This window comes from Pyrus communis, chromosome 9 (genome assembly GCF_041283825.1).
Source record: "Pyrus communis isolate YQ-2024b chromosome 9, ASM4128382v1, whole genome shotgun sequence".
Classification (NCBI taxonomy): Eukaryota; Viridiplantae; Streptophyta; class Magnoliopsida; order Rosales; family Rosaceae; genus Pyrus; species Pyrus communis.
In genome coordinates, this window is record NC_142573.1 from 21,644,830 (window position 1) to 21,668,949 (window position 24,120).

The window sequence follows — 24,120 nt, forward strand, 5'->3', positions numbered from 1 at the left end:
TTTGCAATAGTAATCTTGACACTCTTCATTTGATTTGCCGAGGCACTTCAGAGAGCTATGTACATAAAAGGACAATTAGATCCTCAGTCTGCATTATATATATACAAGAACAACCGTCTTTAGGTTGCAATGGGATTAATTTGGACTTAACTTAAACCCATGTATTCACCTGATTAATTACAATTCTCCCTCAAATATAAGGATTAATGTGAGATGTGTAGTCTCTAATTCCAGCTCCTTCCCATCCCATCCATTCCTCCCACATGTCCCAATCCGGATCGTTCATTCCCCTCATCGGCTCTTCATCCCCTTCATCGTACGTCTCATACATCTGCAATGGAGTCGTCGTTTCTCCTCTCAAATTGCTCATAACAATCTGCGCAGACACATCAACAAAGAGGTAAATCAGATAAATATTCTGGTGTCTTGTCTCAGGGAGCACACAGCATTGTATTGGGACCATACCATTTGATAAAACATCATAATCAGAGGCTTATCCCGGGGATGAGGATCCTCTTTCTAAGATCTTCACATCCTACCCGTTCATCGTACATTATGCGGTCAGCTTTCGTTAGGTACTGTTTGTGTTTAATTTTAAATGAAAAAAATTCAAAATGATTTTTGACCTCATGATGAACGTATTGGATATGAGCATCCTTAGGGTCCTCAAGATGGGATCCTAATCTTTATCCAGAACCTAATACCTAAGGACTTGGATTGTCTGCCCTCCTCATCCCATACCATTACCATCCCCTCCTATATTAAGCCACGTTAATATTTTATATTGTTTTTTTTTATATAGAAATATTAAGACAAAAAGTAATGGAAATATAAAATGATGACGTGGCTTAACCGTAACCACATAAATAAGAGGGGATGGGAAGGGTATGGAATGGGAAGGGCAGACAATCCCTCTATTCTGTGGTCACGGTTAAACCACGTCAACATTTTATATTGATTTTTTTTATAGAAATAATAATACAAAAAGTAATGAACATATAAAATATTAATGTGACTTAACCGTGATAAAAAAAAATAAGAGAGGATGAGAAAGGTATATGATGGGAAGGGCAAACAACCCAGGTCCAATACCTAATACCACAAAGACTTTCTTCCGAATATCTCGAGAGATGCTTATATAATTCAATGTGAGAGTAACCCCATTAAATCTACATCAACATCATTCAAACTTCATACCCACACACAAGTCACCATTTTGCTGCATATTTTTATTAAATTTCAAAGTTTTATTTATCAGAAAACAATTTCAGACAAATGCCAAGAGATTAATGACATATGTCCTATTAATTAGTGTTTATACAGTAACTAGTGTTTAAGCAGTCATTAGACTTTATTAGTGTACGATTTAGTTTTCAATGACAGTCTATGTCATATATATTATATGGGCTTATCCCTCTCTTCACCAAGTTCAAATCCCCGTCCCTAAATTAGTGTGAGTTAACCTACTCTTTCTCGGGGAAAAAGAAAAATTTTCCAATAATTTTGCTCACTAGCTTTTGTTTTGCAAATTAGACATATAAGGAGCATATTCGGTTATGCACTTGAATTAACATTTAACAACCACAAAAGAAAAAACAGATTTTGTCCTCCAATTTGTACGTATTCGTTAAATTATATTAATGAATATCGTACTTTTAAAAATAATCTAAAAATAAATTAGAAGGAAACATGACACAAAAATGTTCAATATAAAAAAAATAAAAATAAAAAATAAAAAAAGAGAGGAGGGAATAGAATTATATACATCATAGGCTTCATTGATCTGGTGAAACTCAACTCCACAATTGTTTCCTCTGCATACGTCTGGATGATACTGCAATTCAACATAACCCAATCAGCCTAAAAAGTCCCACAAATATCACTTAAATTCTATAAATAAATAGAAAAAAATTAATTAATTGTGATTTTATAAAAAACAACTAAAAAGAGAAAAGTTAAAAGCACTCCAGATCAGTTAAAATTAATAAGAACATAGATTAGAGATTTATATTTAGATTTAGAAGAAAAATACAAACCTTCAAGGCAAGTTGTCTAAACGCCTTCCTGACCTCAGATTCAGAGGCACCGGGTTGAATCTTCAAAGTCCGGTAAGGATCGATCACGGAAGAAGCAACACAAGAAACCATCACCCTCTTATTATTATTCACCATCTTCTTCTTCCTTGCCTTGTCCTTGAACAGATTCCAGGACGACCCATTGCCCCCAATCACACCTGCTCCAACACACGCCATTCCCAAAATCTCAGAAAACCCAATAATCCTCTGGCTATTCAAAAAAAAAAAAACCCAATGATTTTCTTGGAATTGGAATGAGACCCTTTAACTCAAATCAGAGGGCCTTTTCCTTGAAACTCAATGATTGCAATTTGCCGAACAGAAAAATAGATATATCAGCGACAGAGGACTCGTTTATTATTATTATTTTGTTTTTGGTGGACGAGGACTTGCTTTTTCAAAAGGGCGGAGGTAGGGGTTGTGGATTTATAGGGGGAAAGGGAAGTGAGAGGGAGGAGTGTCCGACTCCTTATCAATCAATCTACGGGGTGACATGTATTGTGTTGTTTTGTGGATTAGGTCCTAATTATATAGAGATAGAGGGTCCTCCTTCGCAAATTGCAATGCTTATCTGAATTTTTCCGAGTCTTCCGAGTAATATCGGGTTACTTCTTAGTAGGGATGGAATTTTTTCCCAAATTACTATATCAACCGTATCATACTAAAGTTATGTCAAAAAATTTGTGCCATTGGTAATGGTACGGTATTTGTACGGTACCATATATTTTCGGTACGATAATGGTATTCAAAACCATTACCAGTGGTATACCGTACCGTACTATTATTATTAATATTATATCATTTATTTATTCATTTATATATAATTAAGTATTAGAGTAAAATACAAAAAACTACCTCGACTATTAGTGTCACGACACTTTCATACCTCATCTTTTAAAATTGACAATGTCATACCTCATCTTTAGAATTTGGTCCAATGTTATAGCTTCTGTTACTTGGTCGTTTACTTTTCATTTAAATGCTGACATGGTTTAATTCGAGGTCAATTTTCTATTAAAAAATCATTAAAATATTATTAAAAACTAAAAAAAAATTATTTAATATTATTTAAATATTAAAATAATAATAAAAAGTTAAAAAAAAAAAAAAAAAAAAAAACCATAAGTTCGTCCCTCCCCTCCCCCCTCTTCTCCCCATCTTCATTTTCTTCCCTTTACCTGCAAACCCAAAAAAAAAAAAAAAAAAAAATTTGAAAACCCAACAACCCCCCTATAGAAGAACAAGAAGGAGGAGGAGAAGGAGAAGGAAGAAGAAGAAGAAGAAGAAGAAGAGGAAAACAAGGAGGAAGGGAAAAAAAAAAATTCCCCCCCCCCCACCAGAGGCGGCCGCGGCCGTCGGCGCGGAAGAAGAAGAAGGGAGAAGGAGAAGGAGGAAGAAGAAGAAGAGGAAGAAAAGGAGGAGGAAGAAGGAGAAGGAGGAAGAAGAAGAAGAAGAGGAAAAAAAGAAGGAAGGAAAAAAAAAAAAAATTTGGGTAAAGTACAAAAAACTACCTCAACTATTGGGGCCACGACAGTTTCATACCTCATCTTTTAAAATTGACAATATCATACTGCATCTTACGAATTTGTGACAATGTCATACCTCCATCAATTTTTCTGTTAGTTTTTCTGTTAAGTTCTGACGTGGCTTGATTCGGGACTTATTTTCTATTAAAAAATTATTAAAATATTATTAAAAACTAAAAACACAATTATTTAATATTTTTTAAATATTAAAATAATAATAAAAAGTAGAAAAAAAAACCCTCATTTCGTCCTTCCCCTCCCTTCTTCTCTCCCCCATCTTCATCTTCTTCCCCCACTTGCAAATCCTAACAAAAAAAAAAAAAAAAAAAAAAAATCCAATTTGTCTTCCTCCCACACCCACACTTTCTACCTCCTGCAACCCAGAAAAAAAAAAAAAAAAAAAAACCCAGATCCCGTAGGCGGGAAGATGGGTGCGCAGAGAATGTGGAGGATGGGTGCGGAAAAGGATGTGGAGAATGGATGAGAGTGGTGGATTTGGGATTTGATGGGTTTTCAAAATTTTTTTTTTTTTTTTTCCTTCCACCTTTTTTTCCTCTTCTTCACCCTCCTTCTCCTTCTTCTTCTTCCGCAGGGGAGTTGATGGTTTTCAAAAAAAAAAAAAAAAAAAAAAAAATTTCCTCTTCTTCTTCTCCTTCTCCTTCTTCTTCTTCCGTAGGGGGTGTTGATGGGTTTTCAAATTTTTTTTTTTCTTCCTCTTCTTCTTCTTCTTCTTCTTCTTCTTCTTCCTCCTTCTCCTTCTCCCTTCTTCTTCTTCCGCGCCGACGCCCGGGGGGGGGGGGGGGGTGGGGGATTTTTTTTTTCCTTCCTCCTTTTTTTCCTCTTCTTCTTCCTCCTCCTCCTCCTTCTCCTTCTTGTTCTTCCGCAGGGGGGGGTTGTTGGGTTTTCAAATTTTATTTTATTTTTTTTTTGTTTTTTTTTTTTGGGTTTGCAGGTAGGGGGAAGAAAATGAAGATGGGGAGAAGAGAGAGGAGGGGGGAGGGGGGAGGGGAGGGACGAACTGATGGTTTTTTTTTTTTTTTTTAACTTTTTATTATTATTTTAATATTTAAATAATATTAAATAATTTTTTTTAGTTTTGAATAATATTTTAATGATTTTTTAATAGAAAGTGGACCCCGAATCAAGTCACGTCAGTATTTAACTGAAAAGTAAACGGCCAAGTAACGGAAGATATAACATTGGACCAAATTCTAAAGATGAGGTATGACATTGTCAATTTTAAAAGATGAGGTATGAAAGTGTCGTGACACCAATAGTCGAGGTAGTTTTTTGTATTTTACCCAAATTTTTTTTTTGAAAACCATCAACTCCCTTGCGGAAGAAGAAGAAGGAGAAGGAGGAAAAAGAAGAGGAAAGAAAAGGAGGAAGGAAAAAAAAAAAAATTGAAAACCCATCAAACCCCAAATCCACCACTCTCATCCATTCTCCACATCCTCTTCCGCACCCATCCTTCAACTTCTATGCGCACCCATCTTCCTGCTGACGGGATCTGGTTTTTTTTTTTTTTTTTTTTTGGGTTGCAGGAGGGAGAAGAGTGTGGCTATGGCTGTGGGTGTGGGGGAAACTGAGTGTGGGTGTGGAAGGAAGACAAATTGGATTTTTTATTTTTTATTTTTATTTTTTGTTGGGATTTGCAGGTGGGGGAAGAAGATGAAGATAGGGAGAGGAGAGGGGAGGGAGGAGGGGGAGGGGAGGGACGAAATGAGGGGTTTTTTTTTTTTTTTTCTTCTTTTTATTATTATTTTAATATTTAAAAACTATTAAATAATTGTTTTTAAGTTTTTAATAATTTTTTAATAGAAAGTAGGTCCCGTATCAAGTCACGTCAGAAGTTAACAGAAAAATTGACGGAGGTATGACATTGTCACAAATTCGTAAGATGCGGTATGACATCGTCAATTTTAAAAGATGGGGTATGAAACTGTCGTGACCCCAATAGTTGAGGTAGTTTTTTGTACTTTACCCTAAGTATTATTATCATTATATATGCACTTTATATTTTTCTAGTCATTTATCCAATCATCTCACCCTCTAACCTCTACTTTCCCAATAAAAAAACCTAAGCCTTCTTGTGCTGCAACTCTTCATCTTTTCACTCATCTAGCCATCGGCTTCATCTATGTTGCTCCTGTTCCGGCAACTCTCTCTCTCTCTCTCTCTTCACAGTCCATCTCATCTTCTCCTTCATCAAATTGGGATGTCTTTCTCCCTGGCTTTGTCTATCAAGTTAATTTTTGTACAATTTTAAAGAATGTAGAGATGAAATTTAGGAATCTTTGTACTATTTTTTTTAGAGATGTTGTGTTTTTTCAACAATTCTTCCATCTATTTACTTCTTGTTTCTTAAATGAGTCTTTATAAAATTCTCATAATTAAATAAAAAAAGTTTTAAAAACTCAAAGAGAGTGGCCAAAACACGTTTGGGCCTTGAATTGGGTTGAAAAAAAAAATCAAATTTTGGCCTAAAAGAATGGCCCAAAACAAAGTAGTAATTACCATTACAATACCATGTCAACTGAACTATTTGGCATGCCAAATTTTGGTATACCGAAAATTTGGCACGGTAATGGTAATAGATTTTGTCATACCAAAAGTTTGGTATGGTAATTGGTACATGGGTTTTGGTACGGTAATCGTACCAATACCACCCCTACTTCTTAGCTGTACAATTTAGAGATATTCTTTTTTATTTGAAAGTAAGAAATTTTATGTTCAATTCTCATCAAAAATAAATTTGAACCACATTATTACTAACTCATTGTAAGGCTAAATCCACATCATCTTCTTAGTGTAAATGGCATTGTTTTTGTTTGTTTCAAAAAAAAAAAAAAAAAAAAAAAAAGAGGGAGGATATTCTCTCTTCTGTTTTTGAGTTATTCTTCTTTAGCTACCCCTAATTTTAGTACTTTTCCATTTTTCTTCTACAACTCATTGACTAAATCCAACTTTTCCATTTATTGTTGATGGGTACCTTTCATTTTAATATAATCTTTTAATGAGGTCCATCGCCCCTTTTCTTTTGTTCGGAAAATTTTGAAATATCATATGAAATTATACACATCTTCCCCTTCAAATGTAAGACTCCCGTCGTCAGCAAATGTTCGTATCACGCATAGTGAATAGCTATGTCCAAGAATAAACGAATTGTAAAAGCCACAAATAAACCAAATTTCCCTTTTTTCCTCAACATTATTGGGGAGTTGACCAAAATGATCATAAAATATCACTGTTATAAAAAAATTCATCTAGCCCTGCTTTGGCCCTGCCTAGGCACTAAGTTGTTGGTCATCGCCACGATTAATCTTGAGGTGTTTGAAAATTAAGAAATGACACTTAAACCTACCTAAGTGCCCTCCTTGCCCTCCTAGACCTGCCTAGACCCACGACTCTCACGTTGACATAAAATAAATAACTTTTAATTTGCATTTTATTTTTTCAATAAATTGTAAGAGACTTGTTAAATATTTGGATGAACACTCATTCTATGTTTGTTTCACTATGTTTTCAATATATACTAATATTTATAATTTATATGTCATTCTATTTTTTCATTTATCTGAGTACAATTATGTATTTTTTTACTTATAAGTAGACATTTATTTATATGTTATATAATACATTTAATTAAAATTAAAAAAATCTAGGCCCCCGCCTAGACTCCTAAACGCTAGCCCCTACTCGTCGCTCGACTAACGCCTAGTGCTTTTAGAACCTAGCTAAATACATTTTGAGAGATCTCTTCCAAATCAGTTGTATGGCTATCAAAATCGTGTGCATTAACGTGTAGGTTCTGGAGGCGAATAGTAGTGTTCCATTAGCTATTGAGTCAGCTGAATATGTCGCTGCAGCTGAAGCCGGCAAAGAAGCGTTCTGGATGAAGAAGTTCATCAATGAACTTGGAGTGGTTCCAACCATTACATCACCAGTAACTTTGTACTGTGATAATAGTGGGGCGATAGCTCAAGCCAAGGAACCCAGGGCACATCAAAAGAACAAGCATTTTGATAGGCGCTTTAATATCATTAGAAGATATGCTGCCGAGGGGAAAGTTAACATCCTCAAAGTTGCTTCAGCCGATAACGTAGCAGATCCACTAACGAAGCCAATGTCTCAAATCCAACTTGACCGTCATATGGAAAAGATGGGTATTAGATACATGGGAAGATGGCTTTGAGTGCAAGTGGGAGATTGTTGGAAGTATGCCCACAAAGCCACTCATTTGATGTAATAGCTTTTTGGAATACTTATTGTGTTAAACTTTTATATGTTTAATAGAGGGCAAAGCTTATTGTTAATCACTATTTATAGTATCTTGTGTTTAAGCAATAAGGGAATCCAAGGAATGTAATTGATCTAAGAGACAAGTGATTTAAGTTAGTTAAATTAACGAGACCTTTCTCTTATGTTCATTCCTAAAACGTTCCTAGCCATAGGATTGCCAATTGGGCATTGACAATCCGCTAAGGTTAGTATGTGTTATGTCGACTCAAGCGTGAGTATGAACTAGTCTCAAGTCATTTGGTGTTGGACACTAAGGCAAACACATAGGTGCTCGAAAGAGTAATCGAGTACACTGAACAACGATCAAACGAGAGTTCGAACATACATGTCATGTGAGAACTCAATAGTTGCAATATGCAAAGTAGTCCTTTGACCTGAGGCATCATTGATGTCTAATGGTTAGATCCTTGATCTTTGATTATGTCAACGGCATTCCATTGGAGTGTCCACGGCATTGTTGGGGTCAAGCTATCTAGTCATGTAGGCATATGAATGCACAACAAGGGATCTCTAACCTTCCATAGTGGAAGGAGAATACTCTAAGATATGATTCGAGAGTCTTTGGCCAAAGCATATGAATATGACTAAGGAAGGTTGTTCCAAATCTTATTCAATTGAATCATATAGAGAAATATCACATTGGATAGTAGACATGAAACAAACTATCACTTAAACAATGTAATTAAGAGTATTGTATTAGAGAAGGACCGTATTGCATTGTAGTTGTAACTGGATAGGTTCTCCAACCACTTCTACTTAGCTTGGGTAACCATGACATGCTGCTAGGCGTCACCCATGGTTTGTGGAAGCCCTAAAGATTAGCAAACACTAATTTTAAGGGAGAATTGAAATGTGGTTTCAATTCACAATCGATCGTTAAGAGTAACATCGCCCACTACCTCGCTAATTGGAACCTAATGGATCGTACACCGAGTAAGGATATAAGTGAAGAAATTATATGAAATGGATAAGCAATTAAATGGTTTAATTGAAGAATGGTCAAGATTAATTAAATAGTTAATTAATTATACGAAACGTTCGTATTGGGCGTTTAAGTTAGTTTTGGGCTTCGGGACACAAAAACGTTTTGGTCCACAAGGCCCATTATGTTTAAGTTGTATGACAACTAAAACAAAATGGGAAATTAAGCCCAATAACAACATATGGCCATAAGGGTGAGGGGTAGCAAACTTGTATTAATTACAAGTTTGCCACTCACATGAAATGAAGTGTAAAATCAACATTATAGCTTGGTTTCACATTAAGGGGTTTTCTAATTGAATTTGGGTGAAACCTATTCTCTCATTTTCTACATAGAGGCCGGCCACCTTAGGGGAAGAAGATCTAGCAATCTTTCTTCCCTAAGTCATCCATTTCATCTTCACACAACATCTTTGGTGTGGAGACTTAGAGACACCAAACTTTTGGTGTTTTGGAGAACAAATCCTCAAATCCTCAAAGAAGAAAAAGGAGCACTAAAAGGGAGGAAATCACAAGGAAGATCCAAGGAGCAAGGAGGTGACTTGAAGGCCCTCCACTTGGGTGAATCCCTTGTGCAATCAAGGATGAGCTTCAAGGGTAAAGAATCTCTAAATTCTTATTCTCTTTAATATTGTTAAAGAGTCTTATGGTTCACCATATACTAGGCTTTGAAAATCATGGGTTTTATGAATTGTTTTTGAATGCATGCCTACTTTAAAGTGTTATTAGTATGCCTATGTATTCAAATGTTCATGCATGTTCTTAGCTAGGACAAAATTTTTCCTTCAAGTGGTATCAAGAGCCTAGGCCTAGTTTATGGTGGATCCTTTTGGGTTTTGTGATTTTTCATATTTTGTGATTTAAGTGTTGTAAATGTTACAAGCTTTGTTCTTGCTTTGAATATAAATTTTACTTGAAAATTTAGCATCTCAAATGTTGTAGATGTATTTCATTAAAGCATGAATAATGGAACTAAAAGTTGGTGCCAAGTGTTTTGGGATTTTCGGCCAAATCCAAAGGGTGATTTTTTGGGTTCATGTTAGGCTTGTTAAAATGGTTTTAAAGTGCTTTTTGGAACCCCTAAGTACCCTAGGATATTAACCCTCTTTTGAGTTGTGAAAATTTGAGTTTTTGGTGAAAGAAAACATCCATGGAGCTATTATGAGTTTTCATGTATGTTCTTCATATTTCTTGAAGTTCTTATCAAGAACAAAAAGTTTTGAAGTTTTGATTCAAAAGTTTTATGTTTTACATAAAGTTTTGATTATTAGTTGATGGGTGATGATTATTGGTGAGAAATGATTAAATGGCTTTAATTATGTCAAAGATATATTTTTGAATATTAGTTGATGGATGATGATTGTTGGTAAGAAATGATTAAATGGTTTTAATTATATCAAAGATATATTTTCTTTTCAAACCATCCCCACCATCTTTAATCTCACCCACCAAAATCCACTTACAAAATTCTTTTTATCAAAAATCTCTATAACAACTATCCTTGGCCGGCCACCCCTCTAGTGGGGTGCTTTTGTGCAATTAAATAAAGTTTTGATACTTTTGTGTATTTGTATTTTGGCCCAAAAGTTTGTGTTTTTGCAAAATGGCCCAAATAAAATGAGAACAAAAATTGTTTTGTCTCTTTAATGAGAATTGGATTTTCATTATATTTAGTTCCATTTAAATCAATTCTATGGATCCAAAAACCAATTGTTTAAAGTTGCTTTCTTAGTTAATTTAGTTAATTAAGAAAAGGGTGATTATGAACCAAAGGCCTCGATAATTGAGCTATGTGATTGGCCGATTTACATTATGAATGCTTGGGTTTTAAGTAATGTAGATTTGAATGTAATTTGATTAATTCAAGTTGTTGTATTGGGCATAAGTCCTTCAATTTGTTATAAAGGGCATAAGCCCATTATTTGTGTTGTAAAAGGGCATAAGCCCTTCTTATTATTTCATGTATTCCTCTTTGTTTATATGTATGCAAATTGGAATAGTTGGGTCCAACGCCCAATAGGAAATAACGGTTTAATTGGATTAAACGCGTAACTAAAATCAACAACTATCTACCTTAAACCCAAGGTCCAACACAAGGCTCGTGTTGGATCAAATCAAACGGTTCATAATCATCCTAAAACCTAAAACGACTATATAGTCCATATGAGGATGCAATGCGTTCGTTAGTAGTTCCATATAGTCTCGCTTGTTTCAACGAAACAGTGGGAGTATTATATGCTACTAATTCATATTAACTTGGACCAATAGTTGTGATAGGCCCATGTTCTTTTAATATGATTAAAATGTTTTTGATGTAGCCCAACACTACTCCCTCAAATAAAATGGATATTAAGTTGATAAGCGAGAGATGCTTTGAACATCTCTTCGTAGGCCTTCCACCGTGGTGGGCTCCAATCGTTTGTGACTTGTACACCGGCTTCACCCTATCATGGGGGAGTACAAAGTGCATGCTTACACTCAGGAGGAGTCCATAAACATATGATGAGGTAAGTGTAGGCAACGAGGATAGCCAACATCGTATCATCGTGAGGTTATTCTTGAACCCCTACACGAACTAAGCATGGTGGGAATAACTTAACTAAGTGCAATGGTGCCAACATCGTATCATCGTGAGGCAACATTCTCTAGAGGCCAAACAAGATGGGTAATTACAAACGTTGTAAATGAGTAAAGCGTTATTCTCTCATCATTATTTTTGCTAACCAACATCGTATCATCGTGAGGTGGGCTTGGTAATGGTGAGTCTCCCATACCCCGCTAAGAGTTCAACATAACTCTCGGATTCTATTGAGGGATATGGAATTTGCCAAAAATAGCGGGTGGTACTATTTGATTCAAGACCCAATCAAGTAGTTAATCAACAATCTAATACGATTTCTGTTATGTTATGTAGTTAACGACATGCCTAAAATACTACCCACCATTATACTTGACAAAATGGCCTAAGACTTTTTCCTTGCATATCTCTCAGATGATTTCACTAAGTTTATTGTAAACTATAAAGTGAATAAATTCGATCATACTTTTAACGAGATGATTGACATGTGCTGTAAATTTGAAAAATGTTTCAAAAAGGACAGTGGGAGTGAGAATGCAAAAACAAGGAAGAGGTTACATAAGAAGAAGGCAAAGAAATCCAAAGGAACATGCTTTCATTGTGGAAAGGATGAACGTTGGAAGAAGAAATACAGGGTGCGCATTGCGAGCCTTATGACACGAACTTTTGAAGAGACTATTTCGGTCATAGAAAGTGCTTTTACAGTGAGCTCCAATTCCTGGATATTTGATTCAGGCGCTAGTCAACATATCTGTAATACGATGCAGGGACTAGTAGGGAGCAAGACACTACGCAATGGGGAGATGGTTGTGCGAGTTGGGAACGGCGCTAAAATCTCTGCAAAAGCAATAGGCACCTACATGCTTAACCTACCCTCTGGGGAAGTCCTGGAACTTAAAAATTGTTTATATTTTCCTTCATGTATAAAGAATTTGATTTCTATCTCTAAGCTTTTACGAGATGGGCACTCAGTATTGTTTGACAAAATGAGTTGCACTTTATACTTGAACGGTCGTATTATCTCTCATGGTAATATGATAGAGGGACTTTTTCACCTAGAGACGAATAGTGGGATGCACTGTATTGAAAGCGGGAATACCTCAAAACCCAAAAGGGCTAGAGAAGAAGTTAACCAAGAAAGGATGTGGCATCTTAAACTTGGACATGTGAACCTTGAAAAGATTCGCAAGATGTCGAAAGACGGATATGTCCGCCCATTAGGTAATGACCAGATGGGTACTTGTGAATGCTGTTTGAAAGGGAAGATGACCAAATCTCCATTCACTGGGAAAGGAGAGCGTGCCACTGAAATTCTAGGGTTAATCCACACTGACGTATGTGGACCTATGTCTACTACGTCGAGAGGAGGTTTCTCCTACTATATCACATTCACCGACGATCACTCTCGGTTTGGCTATGTGTATCTTATGAAGTACAAGTCAGAATCCTTTGAAAGGTTCAAAGAATTCAAGAATGAAGTTGAGAAGCAAACTGGGAAACAGATAAAAATCCTAAGATCAGATCGAGGGGGTGAATATCTGAGTAATGAATTCCTAGATTATCTCAAAGAGTGTGGAATAAAATCACAGTGGACTCCACCAGGAACTCCACAACTTAATGGAGTTTCTGAAAGGAGAAATCGAACCTTGATGAACATGGTTCGTTCTATGATGAGTTCCGCTGATCTGCCAGTAACATTCTGGGGATACGCTCTATATACAGCAGCTTACTTGCTTAATAGAGTACCTTCCAAATCAGTTTCACAAACGCCCTATGAGATATGGCATGGTAGAAAGCCAAGTCTTAATCACATTAAGATTTGGGGTTGTGAAGCATATGTCAAGAAGCTTGAAGCTACTAAGCTTGAAGCGAGATCAGAAAGGTGCTATTTTGTGGGATATCCTAGAGAAACTATGGGATATGAGTTCTACCATCCTGACGACCAGAAAGTCTTTGTCGCCAGAACTGCTAAGTTTCTAGAGGACGAATTTGTTCTCAAAGAAACTATAAGTAAAACGATGGAAATTAATGAGATTAATGATGAACCACAAACAAGCACACGACATGTTGACAACCCTGTTCCTGAACCCCTAGCTCCACGTAGATCTGAACGGGTTAATAAGCCACCTAGGAGGTATGGCTTAGACGAAGACTTTGGGGAATTGTACCTTCTAGGTGACAATGACACAAAGGAAGACCCTAGAGACTACATTAAGGCAATGTCCGACATTGACTCAAAGAGATGGCAAGAGGCCATGAAATCCGAGATGGATTCCATGTATCAAAATCAAGTCTGGACTCTTGTAGACCCTCCAGAAGGTATAGTACCTGTTGGAAACAAATGGATCTTCAAGAGGAAAATAGGCGTTGATGGGAACGTGGAGACTTATAAGGCTAGACTAGTAGCCAAAGGTTACAGGCAACGAGAAGGGATTGACTATGAAGAAACTTTCTCTCCTGTAGCCATGATTAAGTCCATTCGGATTTTGCTTGCTATAGCTGCGTACCATGATTATGAAATCTGGCAAATGGACGTGAAGACAGCCTTTCTGAACGGCTACCTAGAGGAAGAGCTTTATATGGCTCAACCCGAAGGTTTCGTGTCCAAGTCTGAAAAGACTAAGGTATGCAAACTTCAGAGGTCCATTTATGGACTTAAGCAAGCCTCCAGGAGCTGGAACATTCGTTTTGATACTGAAATCAAATCGTTTGGTTTTACTCAAAACGAAGACGACAATTGTGTTTATCAAAAGGTCGTTGGGGAAGCAGTTGTATTCCTAGTGTTATATGTAGATGACATATTACTATTCGGGAATGACACTGCAGTACTTTCTTCTGTAAAAGTGTGGTTGTCCAAAACCTTCCACATGAAAGATTTAGGAGATGCATCTTATGTACTTGGGATAAAGCTCTATCGTGATAGATCCAGAAAATTAATTGGATTATCCCAATCTATGTACATTGATAAGGTGCTAAGTAGGTTCCAGATGGAGCAATCTAAGAAAGGTATTCTTCCTGTAGGACATGGAATTCATCTTTCTAAGTCCATGGGACCTAAGACTCCTGAAGAGATACGGCATATGAATATGATTCCTTATGCTTCCGCCATAGGAAGTCTTATGTATGCCATGATATGCACAAGGCCTGATATCGCATATGCTGTGAGCATTACTAGTCGATATCAATCTAACCCAGGATCAGAACACTGGGCAGCTGTCAAGACGGTCCTTAAGTACTTAAGAAGAACTAAGGACATGTTCCTCGTTTATGGAGGAGCGACAGAGTTGCGAGTGGAAGGCTATACAGATGCAGATTTCCAATCTGACGTCGATGATAGAAGTTCCAACTCCGGATATGTATTCACTCTGAATGGTGGGGCTGTCAGCTGGAAAAGCAAGAAACAAAGTGTAATTGCTGATTCCACGACAGAGGCTGAATATGTCGCTGCAGCTGAAGCCGGCAAAGAAGCGTTCTGGATGAAGAAGTTCATCAATGAACTTGGAGTGGTTCCAACCATTACATCACCAGTAACTTTGTACTGTGATAATAGTGGGGCGATAGCTCAAGCCAAGGAACCCAGGGCACATCAAAAGAACAAGCATTTTGATAGGCGCTTTAATATCATTAGAAGATATGCTGCCGAGGGGAAAGTTAACATCCTCAAAGTTGCTTCAGCCGATAACGTAGCAGATCCACTAACGAAGCCAATGTCTCAAATCCAACTTGACCGTCATATGGAAAAGATGGGTATTAGATACATGGGAAGATGGCTTTGAGTGCAAGTGGGAGATTGTTGGAAGTATGCCCACAAAGCCACTCATTTGATGTAATAGCTTTTTGGAATACTTATTGTGTTAAACTTTTATATGTTTAATAGAGGGCAAAGCTTATTGTTAATCACTATTTATAGTATCTTGTGTTTAAGCAATAAGGGAATCCAAGGAATGTAATTGATCTAAGAGACAAGTGATTTAAGTTAGTTAAATTAACGAGACCTTTCTCTTATGTTCATTCCTAAAACGTTCCTAGCCATAGGATTGCCAATTGGGCATTGACAATCCGCTAAGGTTAGTATGTGTTATGTCGACTCAAGCGTGAGTATGAACTAGTCTCAAGTCATTTGGTGTTGGACACTAAGGCAAACACATAGGTGCTCGAAAGAGTAATCGAGTACACTGAACAACGATCAAACGAGAGTTCGAACATACATGTCATGTGAGAACTCAATAGTTGCAATATGCAAAGTAGTCCTTTGACCTGAGGCATCATTGATGTCTAATGGTTAGATCCTTGATCTTTGATTATGTCAACGGCATTCCATTGGAGTGTCCACGGCATTGTTGGGGTCAAGCTATCTAGTCATGTAGGCATATAAATGCACAACAAGGGATCTCTAACCTTCCATAGTGGAAGGAGAATACTCTAAGATATGATTCGAGAGTCTTTGGCCAAAGCATATGAATATGACTAAGGAAGGTTGTTCCAAATCTTATTCAATTGAATCATATAGAGAAATATCACATTGGATAGTAGACATGAAACAAACTATCACTTAAACAATGTAATTAAGAGTATTGTATTAGAGAAGGACCGTATTGCATTGTAGTTGTAACTGGATAGGTTCTCCAACCACTTCTACTTAGCTTGGGTAACCATGACATGCTGCTAGGCGTCACCCATGGTTTGTGGAAGCCCTAAAGATTAGCAAACACTAATTTTAAGGGAGAATTGAAATGTGGTTTCAATTCACAATCGATCGTTAAGAGTAACATCGCCCACTACCTCGCTAATTGGAACCTAATGGATCGTACACCGAGTAAGGATATAAGTGAAGAAATTATATGAAATGGATAAGCAATTAAATGGTTTAATTGAAGAATGGTCAAGATTAATTAAATAGTTAATTAATTATACGAAACGTTCGTATTGGGCGTTTAAGTTAGTTTTGGGCTTCGGGACACAAAAACGTTTTGGTCCACAAGGCCCATTATGTTTAAGTTGTATGACAACTAAAACAAAATGGGAAATTAAGCCCAATAACAACATATGGCCATAAGGGTGAGGGGTAGCAAACTTGTATTAATTACAAGTTTGCCACTCACATGAAATGAAGTGTAAAATCAACATTATAGCTTGGTTTCACATTAAGGGGTTTTCTAATTGAATTTGGGTGAAACCTATTCTCTCATTTTCTACATAGAGGCCGGCCACCTTAGGGGAAGAAGATCTAGCAATCTTTCTTCCCTAAGTCATCCATTTCATCTTCACACAACATCTTTGGTGTGGAGACTTAGAGACACCAAACTTTTGGTGTTTTGGAGAACAAATCCTCAAATCCTCAAAGAAGAAAAAGGAGCACTAAAAGGGAGGAAATCACAAGGAAGATCCAAGGAGCAAGGAGGTGACTTGAAGGCCCTCCACTTGGGTGAATCCCTTGTGCAATCAAGGATGAGCTTCAAGGGTAAAGAATCTCTAAATTCTTATTCTCTTTAATATTGTTAAAGAGTCTTATGGTTCACCATATACTAGGCTTTGAAAATCATGGGTTTTATGAATTGTTTTTGAATGCATGCCTACTTTAAAGTGTTATTAGTATGCCTATGTATTCAAATGTTCATGCATGTTCTTAGCTAGGACAAAATTTTTCCTTCAAATTCAAGAAGAAAAAAGGACTAGGGTTTGGCAGAAACCAAGGGGGAAAAGGATTTAGAACCTGCAACAGGGAATGGGCCTTCTAGAAAGGTTATTGTGGTAGGTTTCTAGAAGGAAAGGGATGAAAGGGTGCGGCACCAATGTAGGAGAAGGATAGGGCTTCTAGAAACCTGATATTTAGGTGTTTTAATGTGAAGAGGAGTCCCCTTTGCAGCTGGAATTAAGGTGGAAGGAGATTAGGTTAGGATAAGATAAGATAAGGTTGGATAAGGTTTGGATAAGATAAGGTAATTTGGATAATGTTTCCTTCTTTATAGCTGATTCCTTATCTTCCAAGTCTTGAATTGATTCCTCCAAATGTTAAGCACATTCCTAGCCCTTCTTGAACTTCAAATTCATCCATCCACCTTACTCCATATGCAAGCTATCCATTCCAGCCCAAAATTGCTCTAAAATGCACCAAAATGCACCAAAATGCACTTTCTTACCTCTTTTGCCATTTAAACCTGCAAACACACGAAAATAGCTTAAATCACTATAATAAATAAAAACTAACTTACCAAATGCAAAGAAACAAGCTAACAAAGTCATATAAATATGATCCTATCATTCATTCTCTTTATCATCATTTAAAGTTATAATCTTTGTAAAATACTGTTTAACTGGAGATCGTTTAACTATCCATATGTACACAAAAAATAAATGATTCATTATAAAGATACTACTTATTACAAAGATCGTCAATTTGTTTGACATGAATACATAGCTAAATATTCTTCAATTGATTTTTTTTTCTTCAGATATCATTATTAAATATAATATAGAAAAGAAACAATTACGATTACGATGTTTAAATACTAGTATGATGACTAAGCACAAGTCTCATTCTTACATTTCCTTTTCCTTATTTTCGATTTCAATAATGGTTGCTATTCATCGACTCCAAAAAAATGTCATCATCAACTTTTCTTTGTCTATTTTTCTTTTCAAGCACAGATGGATATTTTATTATGAATCGGCAGGTGCGACTCGTTAAATATCGTTTCTAATTAAGAGATTCTTCAATTTGTTTTTAAATGGGTAGATGAGGATGTGACTATAATTCTAACGCACATGGTAAAGTCTATTCAACTTCATTATTTGTGCTCCAGTTATGATTTTTTGTGACATTTAAAATTAGTTTAAATTTTATCAAGATGACCCGATAGGCCGAACATGTCAACAACTTAATCATGACTTTGTAACCGAAAAAACAAGAGCTAGACTTCGGCAAAGGTCCCAATATCTATATAATATGAATTTCTTAAAATTAATTCTTACCAACAATTGATTTATTGACCTTTTTTGCATTTTATCCGACATCTTATTGACTAATTCAACTTTTTTTATCTATTAGTAATGGACGACCTTTAGTTTTATAATTCAGATGATTGAAATGCTTTTTATTTCTTTGATTTATGTTTATAAGTAACAAGACTTTTAAGACCATCTCTAACCCTTGACTTAAAACCTAAAATTTTTAGCCCATAAAATTTAGGTTTTAACCAAGAAACAACTTTTCTGTTCCAACCTTTCTGGCCTAAAATTTTAGCCCCAGATTATTAATGAATGAATTTAAGCTTATTTTTTTAAATTAACTTTAAAAAAAAATTATGTAGACTATCCTAAATTAATTTTATGAACATTTTAACCTAAAAATATTTAAATTCCGATAAACATTGAAAAATCACTAAATTGATACATGAAACACTAGAAGAATATGAAAACACATGACATAGATGTATAAACACAAGACACATGAGCAAACACATGGTTTTGGAAGATGGCAGAAAGGAAAATTGGAAGAATTGTACGAGAAAAGAGAGTTTTATGTGGATGTTTCAACAAATATATATGTATTTATAGAGTTTTTTGGTGAATTTTGAGTTAAATAATTTTTTATAATTATTTTAAATGTTGAATTTAAATTTGGGCCATTAGATCTCTGTTTTTACCGTTAGATTTGATCATATTCAATCTGAGTCGTTGGATTCAATAAATTTATAAACATAAAACAAAAATATTAACTAAATTAAATGTGGACCATTGGATAACCAACATCCCATTTGAATGTGAGCCGTTGATCAACCAAAAGAGCCGTTGGGCTTAATTTTATTGGCAAACAAGTGGGAGACACACCCATGTGGGTGAGGCTCCACCACTAATCTTGGCCTAAATCTGGCCTTTTTTTAGGTTTTAGGTCCAAATTAGAACTTGGATTTGAATGGATTTTTGCAGGGGCACGGGGGTGGGGGAATAGAAGGGGAATTATAGGTTAGGTTTTAGGCCAGGAGTTGGAGTTGGCCTAAGGAAAGGAATTTTCATTTTTTTTTGTAAAAATGGAAATTAATTTGTGGGATCTACTTTACATCAAACTTTAACAATCCGAACAATTTATTTTGTAAGTCTCGATTTATAGATCATCATCGCAAAATTTCAATATAATCCGAAATCATTTGCTTATTTAATTATCACAATGAAATTTCTTTGTTTCTTATAGAACATAATATTCGTTAATTTCTTTAAACTCAATTAGTTTAACATATTTTTAATTTGGCTAATATTTTGCAAGTATGATCTAAGAAGTGCAACTTGAAAAATAAACGGTTCAGATTGTTGAAGTTTGATGTAGTGTAAATCCCACAACTAATCTAATTTTACAAAATAATAGAAATCTCTTCCTTTAAAGAACTCTACAGAGAATATATGTCAAGACTGAAGCCTTGTATGATTCTTCATTCTATTTCTTTCGATTATAATAATGTGTCCATCTCTAATCTTTCAGAGTCAGTGTCATCATCAACCTTTCTTATTTTTACTATTTTCACCAACTTTATTTGTTTTTTGAGATTGCAAACGCCATTCTATTACTATATATAATTGAATGACAACAATTTTGACATTAAAAAGAATCCTTTTTGTTTTTTTATAAAAAGAGAGACAACTGGTGGCAAGTCACGGTTATTCATCTTTTCTGAAGGCCGGGAATCCTTGTTTGGTGTTATGAGTTGAGTAGACCAAAATATTATTACATCAACATACCAATGTTTATTTGTATCTTTTAATTCTTCTTTATTTTATTATTCAAATGTCTAAATAAAACTAGAATTTGTAAAGTTCACTTTTTTTTTTTTCAAATTGTATTGTGGCTGGAGGCTTTTTGTGGTCGGAAATTATATGACTGAAACTCCTAAATAGTTACAAAAATGTTATTTTTATTATTTATTTGTATTATTTTTTTAATATAAATATAACTCACGTGTGTTGATGGATTCAACTTCTATTTGAGAAAAAGTACAAATAATGATATAAATAGATGATAGGGTAACACTTCTTAAATAGTTATTTAGAAAGTTACGAATAAAATTCAATGAGAAATCAATATTTATAATTGAGGCATGACTTATGAAAGTATTATTTGAGAATTTGACAATTTATTTATAGACAATAATGTAAAAGGAAATCACAATTATTGTGGGGAGCGAATAATGTTGAGAAAGAGGACCCGTGGGGAGGGAAAATGATCCTCTTCGGATCCATTTTGTATGAATCATATGAATCTTTACATTTTAACCGTTTATCGTACATCTTGCGGTCAATTTTCGTCAAATACTATTTGTGTTTAATTTTAAATAAAAAAAGTCAAATAATTTCTAACTATACGATACATGATAAATAGTTAAAATGTGGAAATCTCTATAATCCTCACAAAATGAATCCGAATGAAATTCAATTCCCGTGGAGAGCAAACAAAGAGGGCATAAAATTAAATTACCGTGGCATCGGGACACGTGGCAACATATGTGTGGCGATAATGAATGCGGTGCTGAATTGAGCTCATGGTTTATAAATTGGTTAAAAAATTAATATATTATCATGAGTCAGTTTTCCACATGCAAGATGTTTCAATATTTAATTATAATATAATAGCTTCAACGCGGTTCATAAATAACAAACATATGTGCGCTTCTGAGTTAAGACTTAAATTATTGTGCAAAGAGATATTGTATATATTGTCAAACGAAGCTTGAAAGGTGCCCACGCATAGCTGAGTGCCTAAGAAAAGTTGCAGTCCTTGACCGAGTTGATTCATCGGTTGTAGTTCTATCAATTTTTTTTGTTCAGGTGGAGAACTAACAATTTATTAACCGCAAAGCTTTTCACGAGAAGTCTCAAAATGTCACAAAAATTTCAGAATTAGGGGTATACGAAATAGTGTTTTACATGGCTAAGAAATGTGTAATCAATTTTATGGGAGACCCAACAATTTTTTAGATGAAATGATAGTAATTTTATGATTATATTAAAAGTAATACAAGCATCAGTTTATGTTACAAGGGTTCGAATGGTTGAGAGGCAAACGATTTATTTAAGAAGAAAATTTAAGGAATTGTGAGTGTCAAGTGATTTAATGCACCATTAGATGGAGAAATTTGAAATGAACGAATATGATCTATTAATGGGGTGTTTACAAACTCGTAATCAGAATTGAAATGCGGAATTGGATTCTGATTACGGGAAAATATCTTCGTTTAGTAAACTTAAGGGAATAAGAAGAAAAGTGGGACCCACACGAAATAAGAAATTTAATTCCATGTTTTGAATGAATTGGACTCCTTGATCGGAGATGGTAATCCAATTCTGGAAGCATGGAGGAATCATAATGAATTTTTCTTACCCATTATGCTTACAAAATAAGGAATCCAATTCCTTATTTTGAAGGAATTTCACTCCTTGATTGGAGGTGGTAATTCAATTCCGGAAGTATAGAGGAATCATAATCAATTTTTCTTACCCATTATCCAATTCCGGGAGTATGGAGGAATCAAAATCAATTTTTCTTACCCATTATGCTCTTAGATATTTATTCCGGGAGTATGGACTAAAATGATTGATAGTAGACAAACTCAGGGACCACTTGTATCGATTTCAAATGATGACCAAAGTGAGGAGTTATGTCAATTTCAAAGATCATGACTAAAAAGTTAATAAGAGGTATGTGATAAGAAAAAATCAAAGTAATATCAGGAAACACGTGTCCAGTCAACCTTAGAGTAAGATAATACATCTTATAAGCCTGGACATGCAACCAAATGAACCTTGAATTAATGACAATCTTCTTCAAAGGCCATAGAATGTCAGGTGACTGGCTCTAAATGATCGAAATCTGACTGGTTAATGTCTGCACGAAGCAAAGAGTGCCACATCGATCCTCGACATTCATACAAGGTAAGGAATATCATCCCCAATTAACGTCCCATTTTAATGTAGAAGTTGTTGCGAGTTATATATTTGTTAAAGTGCAAATAGTAGTCTGTTGTCCTACATTGACGAAGTACATATGTAATACCAATTGTTGTCCTACATTGACGAAGTACATATGTAATACCAATTGTAACTCCTATATATACTCCACTTTAGGATTAATGAATATACAAGAAATTCCCAAATATTGTCATATATATATTTTTGGTATTTACCATGTTTAATTTAACTTAGCATCCGAGCAGTTTGCTCTTGGTGACTTGTGTGCTTTAATTGTGTGCCCACTTTTGACGTGATTTCCTTTGTTCAAAAAAAAAAAAAAGTTGAACATTGACATGCTACAAAGCCTTGAATAATGTTGTGCTATAGTGCCGTGAACAATGATCTGCTAAAGGCCCGTTGATGCAGGGCGCAGTGGACATAAACGAATTAAAATGATAGATAGAAAGAACAAAGCAGCATACTCTATAAACTTTGGTTCTAGTACCAACTTACAATGTAGAAACTAGAAATAACAAAGCAGCAGACTCTTACAAAGAGAAAGGCACATAAAAACGAGTTTACAACTCAAATATCAATATGATAATTCAAACAACTTCTCCCCTTCTTGTTTACAAATACAAGTATTTATAGGCTTACAACTTAAAGTGAAAAATATGAAAAGACAAAAAAAATAAAGGTTACAATATAACTCCTAAAAAACTAAATGATTTCATAAAATGTAATTAACCTAGGAATTCCATAAGCCACAAATTTAAAGCTAGATACATGCATTATAACTCAAAAAATGCATGTATTATATTATAAAACTTAAATGCCAACTGCCAGTAATTTTATGTAATAGCACCTTTAGTCCTTGGCCTACATCATTCTCGTGGGGTTGGAGAGAATTTGTCCTCGAATTCTGATCATCATTTGATTTGGAGCGATAAAATTGAACTCTACCGGTCCAAACAAATAGATATTGGACATTTAATATTGATTGTTGAAGTGTGAAAAGCTCCCTTAATAGCATACCTCGCAACCTTGACATTCTCTTTCATTTGATTTATAATGTCAACCAAAACTTTGGAAATTATAAAGTATAAGACATCAACCCCAATTAAATCAACATATCCAAAAGTTCCATTGAACTCATTAAATCATGAAACTCCAACTTCAAAAATTCTTTGTAATCAACATTTTTAGTAATTAGACAAGATTTCACATCAACATTTCGTTGAACCACACAAGAACTTTGATAGCAAATGTGATAAGCACCATATGGAGAGCGATCACACTCGGGAGGAAGATCAAGATTTACGAGTAAATCACCTGAATAATTTTCACACCATATTGGATATGAACTATCCAAGCAACGATCAAATATTGGAGGAAGGTCCAGATTAAAAAAATCTTCATCTAATGGCATCTGCGACATGCTGAATATAGCATCAACCTTAGATTAAGCTGATGCTCTGATACCAGCTGCTGCAGGGCGCAGCGGACATAAGCGAAATAAAACGAAAAGGCGTTATTACATAAAATTACTGGCAGCTAGGATTTAATTTTTATAATATAATACATGCAGTTTTAGAGTTATAATGCATGTATCTAGCTTTAAATTTGTGGCTTATGGAATTCCTAGGTTAATGACATTTTATGAAATCATTTAGTTTTGTTTTTCGTTTTATTTCATTTTTTGTCCCGCTGTGCCCATCAG

At 35.2% G+C, this 24,120-nt stretch overlaps 1 protein-coding gene across 2 annotated transcripts; it reads right to left on the bottom strand.

Annotated features, from left to right (window-relative positions):
* LOC137740146 (chaperone protein dnaJ 8, chloroplastic) lies at nt 1-2,570 on the bottom strand. 2 transcript variants are annotated; one of them, XM_088699400.1, is made up of 4 exons: nt 2,037-2,570; nt 1,766-1,834; nt 170-376; nt 1-55 (listed from the first exon to the last, which is right to left on the bottom strand). In XM_088699400.1, the coding sequence occupies exons 1-3, from the start codon at nt 2,250-2,252 to the stop codon at nt 191-193; spliced, it is 471 nt and encodes a 156-aa protein (XP_088555526.1). In that variant the 5' UTR covers nt 2,253-2,570; the 3' UTR covers nt 1-55; nt 170-190. The 2 variants fall into 2 exon arrangements, with proteins under 2 accessions (XP_088555526.1, XP_068336059.1); XM_068479958.2 differs by having other exon boundaries at nt 1-376; nt 2,037-2,569.
* Between the last annotated feature and the right edge of the window lie 21,550 nt (nt 2,571-24,120).